This window comes from Odontesthes bonariensis, chromosome 9 (genome assembly GCF_027942865.1).
Source record: "Odontesthes bonariensis isolate fOdoBon6 chromosome 9, fOdoBon6.hap1, whole genome shotgun sequence".
NCBI classification, from domain to species: Eukaryota; Metazoa; Chordata; class Actinopteri; order Atheriniformes; family Atherinopsidae; genus Odontesthes; species Odontesthes bonariensis.
In genome coordinates, this window is record NC_134514.1 from 3074464 (window position 1) to 3093996 (window position 19533).

Sequence of the window (19533 nt, forward strand, 5' to 3'; positions counted from 1 at the left end):
AGGTTCACAGAGTTAATTGTAGACTTTTGTAACTTATTGACCCCACTGTGTAACTTATTTAAAAGATGTGCGAATTCAGAAGCTGTTTTGGCTAAAAACAACATGAAAATGTCCATTTACAGGAACTGGACCTTACAGGAGCTAAAGTAATGCGTTTCAGACAGGATGTGACATCATGAGGTTGGTTTGGGCTCATCTAAAACAACATTAAGATGTCCAGTCACAGGAACTGGACCTTACAGGAACTAAAATGAAGTGTTTTAGACAGGATGTGACATCACAAGGTTGGTTTTCATAATTTTCAGATGGTTTCTCGTTATTTTTAAGCTTTTATCTGAAGGTAGCTGGACTTCTGTTCTTGGTTTTTAGGTCCGAGGGCTTCTTTGGACCCAAACTGCTCGCTCTCCGACTTACTTTTAAGGAAGTTGGCGAGGTCGTAGAGCGTTCTATCTTCCGAGTTCCCGTCCCATTTCTTCAGAGCCATGCCGTTGAAAGGCTGCAGCTGAAACGCCTCCCGCTTCCAGTCAACCACGATCACTTTGCTGGTGTCTCGGTTCAGACACGAAACATCCTGAAAAACACAAGGAAATCCAACGTGGAAGCGTCACAGAGACGTAAACCGACAGCTAAACGTTTTATCCCCGCCCCCCAAACATAATCTGAGGGGCGCTGTTGACCTTTTTACAGCCTAATCAAACACACAACTTCATCATCTCAATGATCCTTAATATTCGTAGGCATTAAAACCCAGGAAACACACTTTCTCTGTTAGCTCCAGCTGGTGTGCGAGGGACAGATGGAGGGGGACGCTGCTTGTCTTCTCCATCATCAGGCTCATCTGGTGCCAACCAGATAAGCCCCACCCCCCCACAGGACACTGCTGCTGTGTGTGTTTAAAGCCCAGCAGACGCCACCAATGAAAGGCATCCATCTTCCATCGGAGTGTGCTCATTCATCCACTCCTTTGCTTTGAGTGGATGAATTTCAGCTCTTCACCAAACTGGGCTCAGATCCAACCTGGTTAAAGTCGGTTAAAGACTTCAGCTTTGATGCAAAGCCGAGGGACAGGCTTGAGAGGATGTTGTTATCCAACTGTATCCTGTTAACTTTGGACTCTCAAACTCTGCAGGTGGATGCAAACATCATCCGTTCACCAGTTAGAATGAGAGTGAACAGGCTTTTTAACCAGTCCTCACACTGATTCCGAGGAGATTAAATGACGATCCTGTTTATTGAAGCTGCGATTTCTCCCCGTCGTGGACACATCAAGCTAAATGTCCCGAGTTTCAACAGGTGCTTGAGAGGCACGTGGAAACAAATACACAAGCCGACTATAATGAAACTATTCCTAGGTGTGTTTAAGGTGAATTATTCAGCGTCATGTGAACCAATGCCCGTCTTTAAACCCAATGATTTGATTGGATGCTGCAGGTAAACTTAGATATTCGTCTTTAACCATAAAGAAAACCGCTCAGATCTGTAAATGTGTCATTAGTCGACTTCTTTTAAACACATTTATTAAATAAAAGAGCAGGGAACCGCAGGGTTTTTGGTCGTAGCTCAGGGGAAAACTCATTTCTTTCTTTAGTTGGATGAAACACTTCAGCATCCTTCATGTCTTTATCTTCTGCGTTGTTGCTCAATCATCATCGCATGTTTCTTCCTTCTTATAATAACCAAACCGTTTCCAGACCGTAGATTAAATCTCTCACGACTACAGAATCGTGCTTTAACTCATCGGCTGGTTGATGTCACTTTGTCCTCGATCGATGGGGGTCAGTGTACCGAGGTTACCGCATCTTTAACATTAAAAATAAGTAGGGCTGGGCGAGTTAACTCGTTATTATGGCGTTAACTTGTCAATTATTTAACGCTGATAAATATTTTATCGCGCATTAACGCAGGTTTTTTAATTTTTTCATTATTTTTTTAGGCTATTGTGCCTGTTGCTCACAGGCTTTTATTTTGTAAAAGTCTGTTGCTCACAGGCTTTTATTTTGTAAAAGTCTGTCGCTCACAGGCTTTTATTTTGTAAAAGTCTGTTGCTCACAGGCTTTTATTCTGTAAAAGTCTGTTGCTCACAGGCTTTTATTTTGTAAAAGTCTGTTGCTCACAGGCTTTTATTTTGTAAAAGTCTGTTGCTCACAGGCTTTTATTCTGTAAAAGTCTGCTGCTGTCTGCTGTGGAACAGGAAAAGAAAGTAATCGGCGGATCCACCAAACATGGAGAAGGGTACGGAACTTTTACTCGGCCATTTTCATTTTAAAGTTCTTCCAGACGGCGGAGTCGACAGAACCAAAGTCATCTGTAAACTCTGCCAAGTTGAATTGTCTTCTCAGCGTAGTAGTTCCAGTCTAAAATATCACTTAAAGGCAAAACACACAACTGATAGCAGCAAGTCATTCAAGGAAACAGACAGTGGAGCGAGGCTTCTACATAAAAACTACAGAAAGATGCTGATGTTAAAAGTGTGTTTGCACAACAAATGTTATGGCACTTTCATTCATATGGCAGCACATTTAAAATAAAGCTAAATGCTAAAAGCTATACACTACTTTTGGATTCATTTTTGGATTCTGCGTACAAATGCGATTAATCGTGATTAAATATTTTAATCGTTGCCCAGCCCTAAAAATAAGGTTCCAGTTTGTATGTGTTCATCTTTTTCCCTACATCATTTACAATAGACTGAAGACGGTTAGGAGCTGATCTGACTTGATAACGATTGGTTATATTCCTCTAAGTGCAGTAAACCTACCAATCAAATGATAAATAATAGAAATAGATGAGAGTCGGGTCGAAATCTCTGAACCTGGTTAGAAACTGCTGCCTGGTTTGGTAACTTTTGACTCGATAAAGCAGCTTTAGTCTCTGGATTATGACTCCAGTCTGTACTCAGCATAACTTCAGATGCTTTTGAGGAAAAAAAGAGGTTTAATTTTTCAGTTTCATACTGTTTGTTTTATGAGTTTACGCATTATAAAGTGATCACTCCGACGAGAGTTTCTCTCAGAATGCTGCACGATTAAATTCAAATTAGAAGAGAATCCGTACAAAAAGAAAAAAGAGGAAACTAACTGGAAATGATGCAACAGGAATTCCTGAAAAGCTTCTTCATTTAAACTCTGATAAGTTTTCTGAGAAAATTATCTAAAAACAGGAGCAAAGCAGATGTTTGCAGAGGTCTTTCACACCCTCGCAGTTGCATCAATGAAAGGTCGCGCCCCGACAACTTCCTCAGCACTGCACTCCTCCGGGCTTTTGTACGACAACGCTGCTCGTCAAGCCTGCCGTGTGATGCTATTGGCAGGCGCCATCTGTGGCCGCAGATTAGAAGCAGGGATGACATCTACTGCTGAGCAGAGCAGACGCCACACCGGCGTCCAGCCGAGGAGACGGCGGTCACACACGCCACTTCAGTTCTGCTCAAAACGCACCGATTTCACTGCGTAGGAGCCCCAGGTGCAAAATAAAACCATTTAACAGAAGATTTAACAAGGGACGAGTTGCTATAAATGAGCTCTTTATTCCACACTTCAGGGGAGAGAACATCTGGTGTTCCAAAAGGTTCCTTCATGATCAACGATTTCTTTCTAACCTTTTACGTTTATTTAAAGATTTGTAAAAACAATTAGCTCTAATTTCTTTATCATTTTCTCCACTAAAAACAGGAAGCAGCTGCAGAGATTCACTGAAACGTGTTCCAACATGAACATAAACCCAGAATCTGAGTCAGAACCAGAGTTAGTTCAGTTCTGAGCAGCTTTAAAGTGAATATCTGCAGATGTTTCCATGGTAACAGCCGCAGAGATTCACTGAAACATGTTCCAACATGAACATAAACCCAGAATCTGAGGCAGAACCAGAGTTAGTTCAGTTCTGAGCAGCTTTAAAGGGAATATCTGCAGATGTTTCCATGGTAACAGCTGCAGAGATTCACTGAAACATGTACCAACATGAACATAAACCCAGAATCTGAGGCAGAACCAGAGTTAGTTCAGTTCTGAGCAGCTTTAAAGTGAATATCTGCAGATGTTTCCATGGTAACAGCTGCAGAGATTCACTGAAACATGTTCCAACATGAACATAAAGCCAGAATCTGAGGCAGAACCAGAGTTAGTTCAGTTCTGAGCAGCTTTAAGGTGAATATCTGCAGCTGTTTCCATGGTAACAGCTGCAGAGATTCACTGAAACATGTTCCAACATGAACATAAACCCAGAATCTGAGTCAGAACCAGAGTTAGTTCAGTTCTGAGCAGCTTTAAGGTGAATATCTGCAGATGTTTCCATGGTAACAGCTGCAGAGATTCACTGAAACGTGTTCCAACATGAACATAAACCCAGAATCTGAGGCAGAACCAGAGTTAGTTCAGTTCTGAGCAGCTTTAAAGTGAATATCTGCAGATGTTTCCATGGTAACAGCCGCAGAGATTCACTGAAACATGTTCCAACATGAACATAAACCCAGAATCTGAGGCAGAACCAGAGTTAGTTCAGTTCTGAGCAGCTTTAAAGGGAATATCTGCAGATGTTTCCATGGTAACAGCTGCAGAGATTCACTGAAACATGTACCAACATGAACATAAACCCAGAATCTGAGGCAGAACCAGAGTTAGTTCAGTTCTGAGCAGCTTTAAAGTGAATATCTGCAGATGTTTCCATGGTAACAGCTGCAGAGATTCACTGAAACATGTTCCAACATGAACATAAAGCCAGAATCTGAGGCAGAACCAGAGTTAGTTCAGTTCTGAGCAGCTTTAAGGTGAATATCTGCAGCTGTTTCCATGGTAACAGCTGCAGAGATTCACTGAAACATGTTCCAACATGAACATAAAGCCAGAATCTGAGGCAGAACCAGAGTTAGTTCAGTTCTGAGCAGCTTTAAAGTGAATATCTGCAGATGTTTCCATGGTAACAGCTGCAGAGATTCACTGAAACATGTTCCAACATGAACATAAACCCAGAATCTGAGGCAGAACCAGAGTTAGTTCAGTTCTGAGCAGGCCCAGATGCATCTCTCAGCTCCTGTGTCAGGTCTTTGCTGGATTTTTTCCTCTTTCTTAAGGACATCACTTTCAGATCCTGTTCATCTGCTGGAGATAGTTCTTTAGGCCTGACACTTCTTCTTTTGTCCTCCACTTGTCCTGTTTCCTCAAATGTTTTAAGGACACACTGCACACCATGCTGAGATATGCCAAGTTTTCAGCTAACAGCTCTTTGGGAATCACCTTGTTGCTGCAGAAATCCTGTTTTCTGTCTGTCACACTGTGTTATCTTTGCTGTTTTTCACACATGCAGCTAAAGAAATGGGAACAAATCTTAATTCCAGTCTAAAACCCACAAAGAGCTTCTAGATTATTCATTTCTGGTGGCATAAAACAGTTTAATCATTTCATTTATATTAATTGTTCCATAATAAGTCATTAGATTATATCTTATATTCCTTTTTTAAGCTTTAAATTGAATCTTATTTACTTTTTCTTGATGTTGAATAACATAATTATTATTGTCTGTTTTTTTCCTACTTTTAGACGTGATAACGTTCATTTTTTGGGGATTAGGATTTTTTTTTAACCGAATTTCTTATATTAATTTGACTCTTTTGGTAACTGAAAGCAGTTTTAACGTAAATGTTCAACAAAGTTGAAACTATGAAGCTGTTTTTCACAGATGCAGCTAAAGAAATGGGAACAAATGATGTGTCTCTGTGACAGGCTGCTGGGAACAAAGTGCCTAAAGATCCAGTTTAAAATGGCTTATTTGCTAAGTAGTCTGTTCTGTGTGGACACAACACTGGTTCATCCCTTGAGTTAGGAGCCTTTTTCCTGCCTGAATGGTTCACAGCTCAGAGTTAAGTGGCTGAACAAAGAAAAAACACATTCCTCTGAAGATGCTCAGGTACAAGGACTGGACTGAAGATGAGGGAAGAAGCAGAAAATGTCCAAAGAGAAACTCTGAAAGAGCTTCAGGAAGCTGCAGAACTGTTGATCAGGACTCCGGACCAGTCCTGGTTTCATCATATTAAACTAAAGAGGAGCCTGAGCCGAGTCTTTGGACCATTGTAAACGAGTTTCAGTGTCATAAATATTAAATATCAGGCTTATAGAAACCGACACAGGACAGATAATCCGACTGTTGTGTTTCTTGCGACCCAACAAACAATAAGACGTCTGATCCACTTCAGGCCCGCCGCGACGCTCAGATGCAGGCCAGAAAACAATGGCAGCAGGCGGACAACGGAGGGTCAGCGCAGAGGCTAACGAGGAGATGTTTCAGTTTGGGGCATTAAATGTTCTGAAAGTGGAAAAGAAAACAGCTGCTGGAATCAGCTCAATAAGCTCCCTCTCATTAGACTAAACCTAAGCCCTGCCTGTGTTTTCTCCTCATTAGAGATGAAGCAACTCCGCTCGACTAAGGTCGGAGCTAAAATAAAAACACTTTAATTAAATAAGAACTTACTGCTAAAGTCCATGTAGGTTTTTTTAGAGCCTTTTTTAAATAGTTTTTATCTCATTTACGGCAGAAAATGCGCAAATAGGCAATAAATAACACCGTGGTCATTGGAGATTTAACAGATGTATGTAGGATGCAAAGTCCATGTAGGTTTTTAAGAGCCTTTTTAAAAAAAAATTGATCTCATTTACGGCAGAAAATGCACAAAAAACAAGGTGTTCATGGGAGATTTAACAACTTTCTCTGGACATATGCAGGATTTGCAACTCTCCCTCAGCATATGGAGCATTAATAACTCTCTCCGAGCATCTGTCGGGTCTGTCTTGGCTTTATGGAGATGAGATGATAAAAGTGTGTCTTCTTTCTGAGAAGTAGGTTAACCAGCTCCTTACAGCCACCAGACAGCTTTCAATTAAAAAACAGAGATGACAGTTGGAGGGGGAGACGGAGGAGGGAGGGAGGGAGGAGAAAGCAGGGAGGGAGGAGAGGAGGTGAGATAAGAGGAATAAGGGAGAGAGGAGGCAGAAGGTTAATGAGGCCTGGGGGGGGGTCTATTGTGGTGAAGAAGAGGAGGAGAAATCAATGTCGGCAGCAGAAGGCAGCCATGGAGCGCAGACACGGGGGGTAACACAGACCTGTGGAGGCCGGTTTGCCCGACTGGAACAGCAAGCTCTGAGCATGTGACCCCCCCCCCCCCTCCTCCACAACCTCTAAATATGAACTAAAGAATGAAACACAAAACAAACCCGGAGGAGAAAAAGAACCTGGCACAGGGCGGCTTCTGACTGCTCAAACATCTGGAAATATCACTTTTATTTGGAGGTTATCCCTTCATATTTCTACTTCTTTTACAATAAAAACGTTTATGAGCAGCGCAGTAATGTGCTGACTGGAAGGAAGCACGCATTCCTCAGATGTCAGAGAGGATTCGGTCCGTGTGCCATGGCACCTATCCTGCGTTTGCTTAGAGCGGAGATACATGCGGCTCCTCAAGCTTTAATTGGCGGCTCGCACTCGCATGGTAGCTTATAACAATATGGTAACAATAACAATACATTTTTTTCAAATAACATACAGCGAATGCTGCACAGTATTAAGTATTTTTATTAAGTTTGCATTTTTGTAGTATTAAGTATTATTTAGGGCGGGTGCGTTAACTCGTTATTATGGCGTTAACTTGTTAATTATTTAACGCTGATAAATATTTTATCGTGCATTAACGCAGGTTTTATTATTTATTTTATTATTGTAAAAGTCTGTTGCTCACAGGCTTTTATTATTGTAAAAGTCTGTTGCTCACAGGCTTTTATTATTGTAAAAGTCTGTTGCTCACAGGCTTTTATTTTGTAAAAGTCTGCTGCTGCCTGCTGTGGAACAGGAAAAGAAAGTAATCGGCGGATCCACCAAACATGGAGAAGGGTACGGAACTTTTACTCGGCCATTTTCATGTTAAAGTTCTTCCAGACGGCGGAGTCGACAGAACCAAAGTCATCTGTAAACACTGCCAAGTGTAATTGTCTTCTCAGCGTAGTAGTTCCAGTCTAAAATATCACTTAAAGGCAAAACACACAACTGATAGCAGCAAGTCATTCAAGGAAACAGACAGTGGAGCGAGGCTTCTACATAAAAACTACAGAAAGATGCTGATGTTAAAAGTGTGTTTGCACAACAAATGTTATGGCACTTTCATTCATATGGCAGCACATTTAAAATAAAGCTAAATGCTAAAAGCTATACGCTACTTTTGGATTCATTTTTGGATTCTGCGTACAAATGCGATTAATCGTGATTAATCAGGGAAATCATGTGATTAATTAGATTAAACATTTTAATCGTTCCCCAGCCCTAAAAAAAAAATGTGTGCCAGACAGACAAAAACACCCTAAACTCCCCAAACTCACTCCAACCTTTCGCTTAGTTCAGCCAAACTTTGGTATGAATGCTTGTAGGATTGTGAAGATGTTGTTTAATCCCATTAACACCAAATGAGCCACATAATGCTGTCGCCAGTACATGCGCTGCCGTAGGCTTTAACCTGGTTCAGAATGTTTTTGTCTGTCTGGCACAGATTTGCCATGTTTTTCGTATTTTTTATATTTTTCGTACAGGAGTGGACCGAGAATGGATCCCTGTGGAACACCGCACATAAAGCCCGGTGTAGCTGAGTCTGGTAGCTGATCCAGATACATTTGATTTATAACGGTAATGGAGGAGAGATGCTGATGTTAAAAGTGTGTTTGCACAACAAATGTTATGGCACTTTCATTTATATGGCAGCACATTTAAAATAAAACTAAATGCTAAAAGCTATACGCTACTTTTGGATTCATTTTTGGATTTTGTATATTTTTAAATGCGATTAATCGGGGAAATCATGTGATTAATTAGATTAAAAACTTTAATCGTTGCCCAGCCCTAGTATTGAATGCATATTTGCAAAAGGGGGCTTTAGTATGTTGTCGTAAAAGTGGCTCTTCCCTTGATTTTGCTCTGCCAATGTGGCTCTTGTGAAAACAATAGTGAGTATCAGAGTTAGAGCTTCATCGTCCTCAGAACACAACGCGATGCGCTCACAAGCCAAATCTGAGTCTCACAACCCCCCCCACCCATCCAGGCCTGCCGTTCACATGTGGAAACAGCTGGAGCTGACACACAAACACACGGTCCTACCTTTACATGATGGCCCTCCATGTAGCGCGTTGCGTCTCTGAAGAGGCGGTACATGACGAAACCCTGAGGGTCGATGCTGTCGATCAGAGGATACGCCGTCTGCACGGAAAGGAGACGCAACAATCGAGCTATTGGTACAACAATGAGCGGAACACTCAAAGGTTTCTTAAATCTTTTATTCCACTTCAGTTCTGATCATAACTACCAAGTTTTCAATTATTTTCAAAAAATGTAACCCTTTAAATACTGGTTTATATGATGTAAACGCCAATTTCTGTAATAAAAACCCCACAAAAACTGCTGTATTTTCAATATATAGACTGCAAAGTGGAATTGTTGAGCAGGGATAATTATGGTCTGGGATATGTCAATGATCAGCAACAACATTGATTTTTGGGGATTTTTAATTTTTTTGCTTTGTCTGATATAATGGATGTCTATGGGAGCCGTTTCTGTAATCTGCCACTGCAGAAAAACTAAAAAGCTATAAAAACTGATGTTGTAGCTCATCAATAACATATCCCAGACCTAATAATCCCCCATAGAATATTTCACTTTGCATTGCATACATTGACAATATAGCAGTTTTTGTGTGTGTGTTTTAACAGAAATTGGTGCTTACCTCATATACACTGGTATTTAAAGGGTTAATTTATTTTTAAATAATTGAAAACTTGGTGGTTATGATCAGAACGGAAATGGAAAAAAAGTGGAAAAAAATATTAACATATGGTATTTTGGGATCATTTTAGAAGGGGACAAAAATGTCCCTTTTCAGAAATTGAGGAATTTTTTTTAATTTTTTTTATTATAAATCAGGCATAACAAAAAAATAAAAAAATCCCTAAAAAAAAAAAAAATCAATGTTGTTGCTAATCATTGACATATCCCAGACCATAATTATCCCTACTCAATAATTCCACTTTGCATTCCATATTTTGAAAATACCGGCACCAAAAGGCTTAAAATTTGGGCTAAAAAGTTCAAATTGGCATCTAAAGGGTTAATTTTTTGGAAAATAATTTAAAACTAGGTAATTATGATCAGAATTTAAGTGGAATAAAAGATTTATGAAAAAAAAAGTGAAAAAAATAAATAAATTATGTTTTAGGTCGTTTTAAAAAGGGACAAAAAAAGTCCCTTTTCAGAAATTAAGGAGTTTTTTTTCTACACAATGAAAAATTGCATCGTATATGATGTGTGTTTGAAATTAAAAAAAAAAAAAAAATTGTAAAAAAAAATAAAAAATGCACAACTGGACCAAATATGATGAGTATCACTATTTCCAGTGTGAAATTAGAGGAGAAAGTTGAGAAAAATGTCCCCTATCAGGGATTAGGGTTAAAGGGCGTCTGTTTGTTTGTGTTTGGCGGACTGTAAACAAGTCGACTCGCATCACAAACAAACGGAGCAGAGGCGTCTGACGGCCACGTTAACATCTTAAAGCAGAGAGCCGTCCTCCCGTGTTTATGACCAACAGTGAAGCCGCTGAATTACCATGCCGGTCTCCGCCGTGAAGATGACGATCTCATAGAGCGGCGCCAGCTGCTGGAACAGGTAGTCGATGCCAGGACGCTTCTTAAAACGCCAACCGGTCGACAACTGGACACAAAGATGAGACAAACAAAGCGTGGTTTTAGGTTAAAGCAAAGAAAAGCTGCTTCACAACATCTGGAGCATCTTACCAAGTATATTTGTCTCATTGAGCATCTCATTACACTTAATATCAGACACAACTGCCTAACAACTTCTATTTCAGCCAGATATAGGGACTTGTTTTAATACAATACATCTTGAATATCTTGTTAAGTGAAAAAGTCTTGAAAACATCTTATTTTGAGTCATATTTCACATGAAACAAGCTTTTTTTTTTACATTTGAAGAGGTTTTTAAGCTAATTCCAAGATCACTATTCACTCAAAAGTCCTAAATATCACATTTTATTTCAAGAAATCTTGACAAGCCGATTTTCACTAGTTCCATTGGCAGATTTTTTTGCTTATTTCAAGCAGAAACGTCTTTTATTTGTTGTTGAGGGGCATTTTTTTCCAATGTGGCCTCTGGGCCGGTCACCAGGGGGTGTGATCGTGAAGTTTAACGTTTCTCAGATAAATAAGACGCATCAATGCGAGTATCGATGATTTTTGTTGTTTGTGTTGTGATTAATCGGTGAGTCGGTGTCGTAAAAAAGCTCAAGGTGACACATTCAAATGTCTTTTTTATTAATTATTAAGTCAGAAAATACACATTCTGATATTTGTCATTTATTTGAGGAACTTTTTCAGGTTAAAGATATTATTTCCGTGTCTTTTTTTTCCGTGCGACCACTTGAAGAGGTCAAGATTCATCTTGTTTTCGACTTGTTTTAATACAATACATCTGGAATATCTTGTTAAATGAAAAAGTCTTAAAAACAAATTGTTTTGAGTCATATCACATGAAACAAGCTTTTTTTTTTTTACATTTGAAGAGGTTTTTAAGCTAATTTCAAGATCACTTTTATCTCAAAAGTCCTAAATATCACATCTTATTTCAAGAAATCTTAACAAGCCGATTTTCACTAGTTCCATTGGCAGATTTTTTTTGCTTATTTCAATCAAAAACGTCTTTTATTTGTTGTTTTTTTACTTATTTTTGGAGGGGCAGTTTTTTCCAGTACTCTTTCCGAACACACACTTATGAATAGATATCATCACTTTTACAACCTTATTTTGACCCGTCAGTAGAAAAAAAAACAAAAAAAAAACAACTCACATTGGTGCATTTTGTCTCGTATTCCTCCCACATTGAAATGTAAGAAAAGTGAAATAAAACCCAACAGACACAGAATAAAACACCAAATAGTAACGGTTTCCCTGCCTTGGACCATCACTGGGAGCTCATTTTTAGCAAAAACTGAGAAAGTAAGGCTTGAAGTTACCCACAACAGAAGTCAAACTGATCAACGTAGACCAGAAGAATGTTTCAGATTAATTTAATCCTGAGAAACAAACTGTTGATGCACAAAACACCGTCAGTCACTTCCTTCCACATCTTGGCATAAAGTGCAGAACACTGAGGCTCGTGTTTCACAGTTTTCATAGAGTAAAAAGATTAATTATTCACTTTACAGCACTTTTTATTGCCTTTCTACAAAGTTTTGACTCTTTAATCAGATGATCGTCGGTAGACTTTTGTGTAATTGAGGTTGCTGGAGTTGGGTCAACACAGAAGTCTGACCTAAACTCCGACTTAAACAGCAACTGTGATCCAAATACTTTTAGGAGATAAGAGTGATGGATCCTCAGAGTCGAGTTTCTGCTCAGGAGTGAAGAAAATCTGGAGCTTTTACATTGAAGTTTGAAGTGTCACCAGAGGGGGCAGTATAGGCTGCACTGTTAGGGGTCGTAGTTCTAACAGGAAGCAGTCTTCAGGGAGGAAAAAACTACAAGGACGGTGATGGAAATCCACAAGAGCGAGATCAAGCGACCTCCTCTCGAGGAATCACTTGAATCTCTGGGAATATCTGAGATATTAAATTAGATCTGAGATATATTAAATCAGATCTGATATATTAGATCAGATCTGAGATATATTAAATCAGATCTGAGATATATTAAATCAGATCTGAGATATTAAATCAGATCTGAGGTAATTATCTTAAACCGATAAAAAAAAAAATCACCTCAAGCAACTTTTCTTCCTCTTTTTCTTCTAAATGAGACAAAAAAAACAGAAGCTGAGCGTCTAACCGTGCTGCCACAGCTGCATGAAGCACATCTGTCTGTGAGTAGCCTCAGCATCACAGCTGCCGGCTGCTGTTAAACATCTGGAAACAGAGCAGCTGGATCAGTGTTTGTGTGTTTGTTTGGGCTAAACACACCGATGCTCTCAGGTAGTTTTCTCTTGTTGTGCTCAGGATTTAAAAGATAAAAAGCAGCTGCGATCACAGCCATAAAAACGACGGTTGAAGCCGTTTTCTGTGTGTGCGGTCGGAGGTGAAGCGTGTGCCGTGTGTACGGTGTGTGTTTCTGCTTTAACAGGCGGCAGGTGTCGGGTTACGGCTGCTGCGCACCTGTCAGGTAAATGAACAACATGTGTTTGTGTCTGAGGAGACAGCTCGACAGGTGGTGGGACACGCCCTCCACCTGCCCCACAAAGCCATTAACCCCCCCTGCTCCTGTCTGTAACTGTTAACCATTCACCTCTGCTACATCTTAAAGGAGCATTCAGCTGTTTTCAGGCCTTTTTAAAAAAAAATAATAATAATTTGATCCTATGAGGAGCAGAGATGTTCACAGGAGCTCCAGTTTGTCCACAAAATGTGTTCAAAAACAACGTTTCCTCAGAGGAAGATTTGGAAGGGATCTGCATATTAGCGTCTGGGATTGAGCGTCACCATGGAAACGTGTGCTGTGGTCAGAGCCATCGTTGTTCCAGATCTTTGTTGGAAGAAACGGAGCAAAGAGCCAAAGCAGCATCCAGCCTGCTGCCAGCAGCCGGCCCCTGCAGCCAGGCTCTGGGATGGGAGGGGCTCGGATCAGGGCCCCAAGGAGCAAAGCTCATTTCCACTTCTGGGACGGCAGCACTGATGCAGAAAAGCTCCGACGTCCGAGCACTGTTCAAGCAGACCATGGAAAAGCACATTCTGCACACTTTGTTTGAATTTTTCATGGTTTTTTTTACGTGTTTTCATATGTTTTTTACGTGTTTCTACGTGTTGTTACGCGTTGTTAACGTGTTTTCACGTGTTGTTACATGTTGTTACGCGTTTTCACGTGTTTTTACGCGTTTTCACGTGTTTTTAGGCGTTGTTACATGTTGTTACGCGTTTTTACGTGTTGGTACGCGTTTTCACGTGTTCTCACTTGTTGTTACGTGTTTTTACGCGTTTTCACGTGTTGTTACATGTTTTCACGCATTGTCATGTGTTTTCTACGTGTTGTTACGTGTTGTTACGTGTTTTCACGTGTTGTTACGTGTTTTCACGTGTTCTCACTTGTTGTTACGTGTTTTTACGCGTTTTCACATGTTGTTACATGTTTTCACGCATTGTCATGTGTTTTCTACGTGTTGTTACGCGTTTTTACGCGCTGTTAACGTGTTTTCACGTGTTGTTACAACACGTGTTGTTACGCGTTTTCATGTGTTTTCTACATGTTGTTGCGTGTTTTCACGCGTTTTCACGTGTTGTTACGCATTTTCACGTGTTGTTACATGTTTTCACGTGTTCTCACTTGTTGTTACGTGTTTTTACGCGTTTTCACGTGTTGTTACATGTTTTTACGCGTTTCATGTGTTTTCTACGTGTTGTTACGTGTTTTCACGTGTTCTCACTTGTTGTTACGAGTTTTTACGCGTTTTCACATGTTACATGTTTTTACGCGCTGTTAACGTGTTTTCACGTGTTGTTACAACACGTGTTGTTACGCGTTTTTACGCGTTTCATGTGTTTTCTACGTGTTGTTGCGCGTTTTCACGTGTTGTTACGTGTTTTCACGGGTTGTTAACGTGTTTTCACGTGTTGTTACGTGTTGTTACGCGTTTTCATGTGTTTTCTACGTGTTGTTACGTGTTGTTACGTGTTTTCACGTGTTGTTACGTGTTTTTACGCGTTTTCACGTGTTGTTACGTGTTTTTACGCGTTTTCACGTGTTTTCACGTGTTGTTACGCATTTTCACGTGTTGTTACGTGTTGTCACGTGTTCTCACTTGTTGTTACATGTTTTTACGCGTTTCATGTGTTTTCTACGTGTTGTTACGTGTTTTCACGTGTTCTCACTTGTTACGTGTTTTTACGCGTTTTCACATGTTACATGTTTTCACGCGTTTTTATGCGCTGTTAACGTGTTTTCACGTTACAACACGTGTTGTTACGCGTTTTCATGTGTTTTCTACGTGTTGTTGCGCGTTTTCACGTGTTGTTACGTGTTTTCACGTGTTTTTACGCGTTGTTAACGTGTTTTCACGTGTTGTTACGTGTTGTTACGCGTTTTCATGTGTTTTCTACGTGTTGTTACGTGTTTTCACGTGTTGTTACATGTTTTCACGTGTTTTTACGCGTTTTCAAGTGTTTTCCACGCATTTTCACCTGTTTTCTACGCGTTTTCACGGGTTTTCATATATGTTTCACATACGTTTCACATGTGCTGCCTTCAGGACCACATCTGTTCCAGGGACGTCCGAGCACTGTTCAAGCAGACCATGGAAAAGCACATTCTGCACACGTTCTGTTTTAATTTTTCAGGCATTTTCTACATGTTTTGATGTGTTTTTAATGTGTTTTCTACGTGTTTTCTTTCCTTTTTTTCCCACATCTGTTCCAGGGACGTAAGTTAGGGTTGAACAATACCGTAAATCCTCTAATATTGGCCTGTATTCCATTACTGGCCGGGATTCTAATATTGGCCGGTCTCGCTGTCGGAGGAGGTAAATACTGGCCGGACTCTTATACAGGCCGGGTCTATAATTAGAACCAACGATTTCTCTGGGCAGCCTCAACATTATACCGGTACTTGTGATCGTAACATACAAGACTTGCAGCTCAATGCGCTTTACAGTCAGATTACCGGTAACAACAAAGTTAAAGCAAAATTAAGTAAAGATATATGGTATGTTGAAATTAGCATTCACTTCTATAACTATCGCATTCGAATGCGATCACGATCGTGAGTGAGCCTGTCCACTCTGACTTGCAATAACGGCCAAACTACCGATATCGTTTTTTACAGCCCTGCGCTGCTGCCCGTCTGCACGAGGAAGAGAACAGACAGGCAGCAGAACATGAGGAGGACGAAGAAGAACTGTACAATAATGAACTTGTTGTAGAGACTGGCGCGAGTGATGAGGAGATTATGGGGAGAGATGAAGAGGAGATGAAATACCGGTAGCCTAATTATCACCATGGTTAAGTGACAATGCACTACTGGTAACTGCGGTCAAGTGAGCCGCGGATGAACGAGTGGCGGCTCACTTGACCGCAGTCTACTGGTACCGGTATGTTTGCTACGTTTCTGTTACCATATTACCGGTACTACACTGGAATTTAGCCTGAATTGCCGGTATTTGTCTATTTTATAGGTTCAAATAGACACAAAATCTCGTTTTTATTCATTCCACTGGTAGTCTGTTTTGCTCAAATAGAAATAGAGGCCTGTCTCTAATTCTGGCCTCCTTCCAATAATGGCCGGGACCAAGATGCACGTGAGTGAATAAAGGCCCCGGCCTATATTAGAGGATTTACGGTATATCGTTATCGTATCAATATCTAGATATGAACATTCAAGATATCAATATCGCAAATTCAACGATATCAACGATATATTTTCCCCCGCATGTGCAGCTCAAAAAATTTTTACGCTTTCCCTTATGTAGAGCTGAAGGCAGCCAATGACAAATATCCGAGGGAGACGGAGACACTCTACATTCACAGCGGGGAAATTAAAAAGAGAAACATGAGGCCGGTGCAGAATCTGCGCAGTCGACAGATTTAGTGGCAAAAAATAAGTCATTCTCCATTATTTGGAGGTATTTCTGATTCAAAAAAGAGGATGTGAACCAGAGCGAGGTGTTGGCAGCACAACAAACATGTTCCACCACCTGAAACAACACCACCACGTGCTGCAATGAGAGAAACGGCGGAGACTTCTCAGTCATCCAAAGTGAAGCCCCAGCAAAGTTTGATCGCTGATGCCTTCAGTAGCGTTACGCCATACGAGTCGACGTCCACCCGGCACAAAGACATTACAGATGCTGTAAATTACCACATGGTGCCCGTGTACACCGTCACAAAAGAGGGCTTTCTGAAAATGGTTCGGACGCTGGACAAAAGTTACAAAATACCATCCCGAACATATTTTAATCAAGTGGCCGTTCCAAAAATCTACAACGAATGTAAAATGAATGTTGAATCCGAGCTCCGTGAAATCGAACATTTTGCGACAACCACGGACCTGTGGTGGAGCCGGACGACTGAACCTTAGTTTATAACAACAAACTTCCAACTCAAGACCCGAGGTCTGCAGACGTCCTTCTTTTGTATTATGTTTTTTATTTTTCAGAAAAATGCTGAGTTTTCACTGAACCCACTGAAGTCATATCGTATCGATATCGAGATATGAAATTTTGTCCATATCGTTCAGCCCTAACGTCCGAGCACTGTTCAAGCAGACCATGGAAAAGCATAATTCTGTTTTAATTTTTCATGTGTTTTCATGAGTTTTTACGTGTTTTTTGACCATGGAAAAGCACATTCTGCACACTTTCCAAAGGCCCGGCTGAGGAAGAAGAGGGGACGGGTGCTGGACTGACCTGTCCCCAAACTCTGAAACAACCCCCCCTGCCTGGAACCGACACTCTGAGAGCTACTTTAGAGATTATAAAACGATTATAAAAGAAAGCAAAGCTCCAGGTTCAAAATGTTAATAAATGCTCACATATAATGTTATAAAGTGGCAGGATTATTGAGCTCAGTGAGGACCGTGTGGTTCTGCTGAATCACAAACACCGGTTCAACATGCTAACACCAGCAGGAAGCACAGCGGGGGGGGGGGGGACGCACCGACCACTCCGGGTGCAGCAGGACGTCGGTCAGCTCCAGCACCAGGGTGTAGGGCGGCTGGTAGTACGGCTCCTTCACCGGGTCGGGCAGCAGCTTCGGGCTCGTCGGCTCGATGATCATCTGACGTCCCAAACGAAAGGAAAAACAAACTTCAGATTTCAGGAGATTTCAAACCGCGAACACATTTCAGCAGATGAGGAAGTTGGGAGAGTCTGAAATCTTTTTTAATGAAACCCTAAACAGGAAAAAGGGACAGACCAACACGTGTTCATTCTGTTCATTCTGGAGGAAAACCCAAAACCAGAAGCTCGCTGAGAATTCCACTTCCTGTTCAGTGGAGCGGATGTGAATAAAGTAAAGTTTTATTCAAATGACTAAAAACTAGCCCAAGTTACTCTGTGTCGGTAACAGGATTTAAAGTGGAAGAGAAACAGAAGCCATGAGAATGTGGATAGGAATAGATTAAACTTTTATTGACGTTTTCAGTGTAAAAATCTGCAGATTTCACAATAAAAGTCTCAGAGGAAAGAGTCTCTGAATAAAAGCCAGCTGTATGTGTCAGTGTCAGGTCCGAGTTACCCTGCAGTCACATTAACCAACTCATCAGTTCTGTTCAGGGGAATCCCCACAGAAGAACTCTCTGAAAACTATTTAAAAGGGTTCCAGCTGCAGCTTCTGCTCCATCTGAGTCAGAGTAAGTGGGGTCACATGGCCCTGAAAGGATCGGATTATTGGCTAAATTACAATCAGACTGAGTTATTAAGTGCATGTAGACACCTTAATCTGACTAAGAACTGGATCGGATCGGATTCAGACCCCGAGATAACTGGGCTGAAAGTCACTCTAAACCTGCTTGTAGACGCTGAAGCTCGTGGTGAATCAGACTTTGCGTTCTGCGCATGCTCCAGATGTTTTCCCGGGGTCGTGACCCGGAAGTCAAAGGAGACGATATTCCTGTTGTTGTCGCCGTCAGAAAGAAACAAACAACGCGATGGAGAATGCTCCGTTGGGCATCGAGTTTGTGCAACAAGCAGCTCATCACAGACCAAATGTAGAGGGACGTAGCTTCATCTTGCTCTGCGTTCTCCATCTTTCTCCAATGCCTGAGTTTGTTGTTGTTGTTGGTGGTGAAGAGGTCAACAGGAAGTGGCTCTATTAGCAACAGCTGGAATGGGTACAGCGCCACCTATCATACCGGGGTATGACACGCTTTGTGCCTCTGATCCCATTCATTCACCGCCATATATCCAAGGAGAATTACCCTCGCTCAGCTCATTCTGATTGTAATTTAGCCAATAATCTGATCCTTTCAGAGCCATGTGACCCCGCTGAGTGTTATCTTAATAATCCTAAACTACCCGAGTTCTCCTCACATTGTATTAAACATTCTCCTGTTCAAAAACAAAGGTTCACCACAACATGTTGGATAGAAGCAGAAGTTAAATCCCCCCGAAACAGAAACATCTGGATGCTGCAGGATGCAGCTCCAACATGTTTCTTTAAGGAATTAGAAGCTCCTCATTAACTCTCCATGTTTTCTCCCACTTTTTGAAACATAATGAGGAATTAAATCAGTTATTTTAAGCTGGTGATTTTTATGATATAAAGCCGGGTTAAAGCTGGACGTTTTCATGAATTTCTGCTCGATCGGACTCACCTGTCTGTAGTCCTGGAAGTATTTGAAGGTTCTTCTTAACTGCTGGACCACTGGAGGGTCTGAAAGAGAGAACGGAGAGCTAACCTTCAGCCGGTCATTATTTCAGATGTTTTGTGGCTGCACAGACAAAGACCAGAGCAGCAATAAGTCTGCAAAGTGTTGGGAGCTTCCTGAACAGAGCACAGATGCAGCGTGGAGGATCCTAAAAAATCTA

At 41.0% G+C, this 19533-nt stretch overlaps 1 protein-coding gene across 1 annotated transcript in view; it reads right to left on the reverse strand.

Moving 5' to 3' along the window:
- Positions 1 to 19533, reverse strand: part of timm50 (translocase of inner mitochondrial membrane 50 homolog (S. cerevisiae)) — a 50682-nt gene that overhangs the window by 4019 nt on the left and 27130 nt on the right. The window contains exons 5-9 of the mRNA XM_075472771.1: positions 19320 to 19378; positions 17663 to 17782; positions 10621 to 10725; positions 9124 to 9222; positions 415 to 571 (exon numbers count right to left, since the gene is read on the reverse strand). Coding sequence (XP_075328886.1) covers positions 415 to 571; positions 9124 to 9222; positions 10621 to 10725; positions 17663 to 17782; positions 19320 to 19378 — 540 coding nt within the window. The remainder of the gene's footprint in view (positions 1 to 414; positions 572 to 9123; positions 9223 to 10620; positions 10726 to 17662; positions 17783 to 19319; positions 19379 to 19533) is intronic.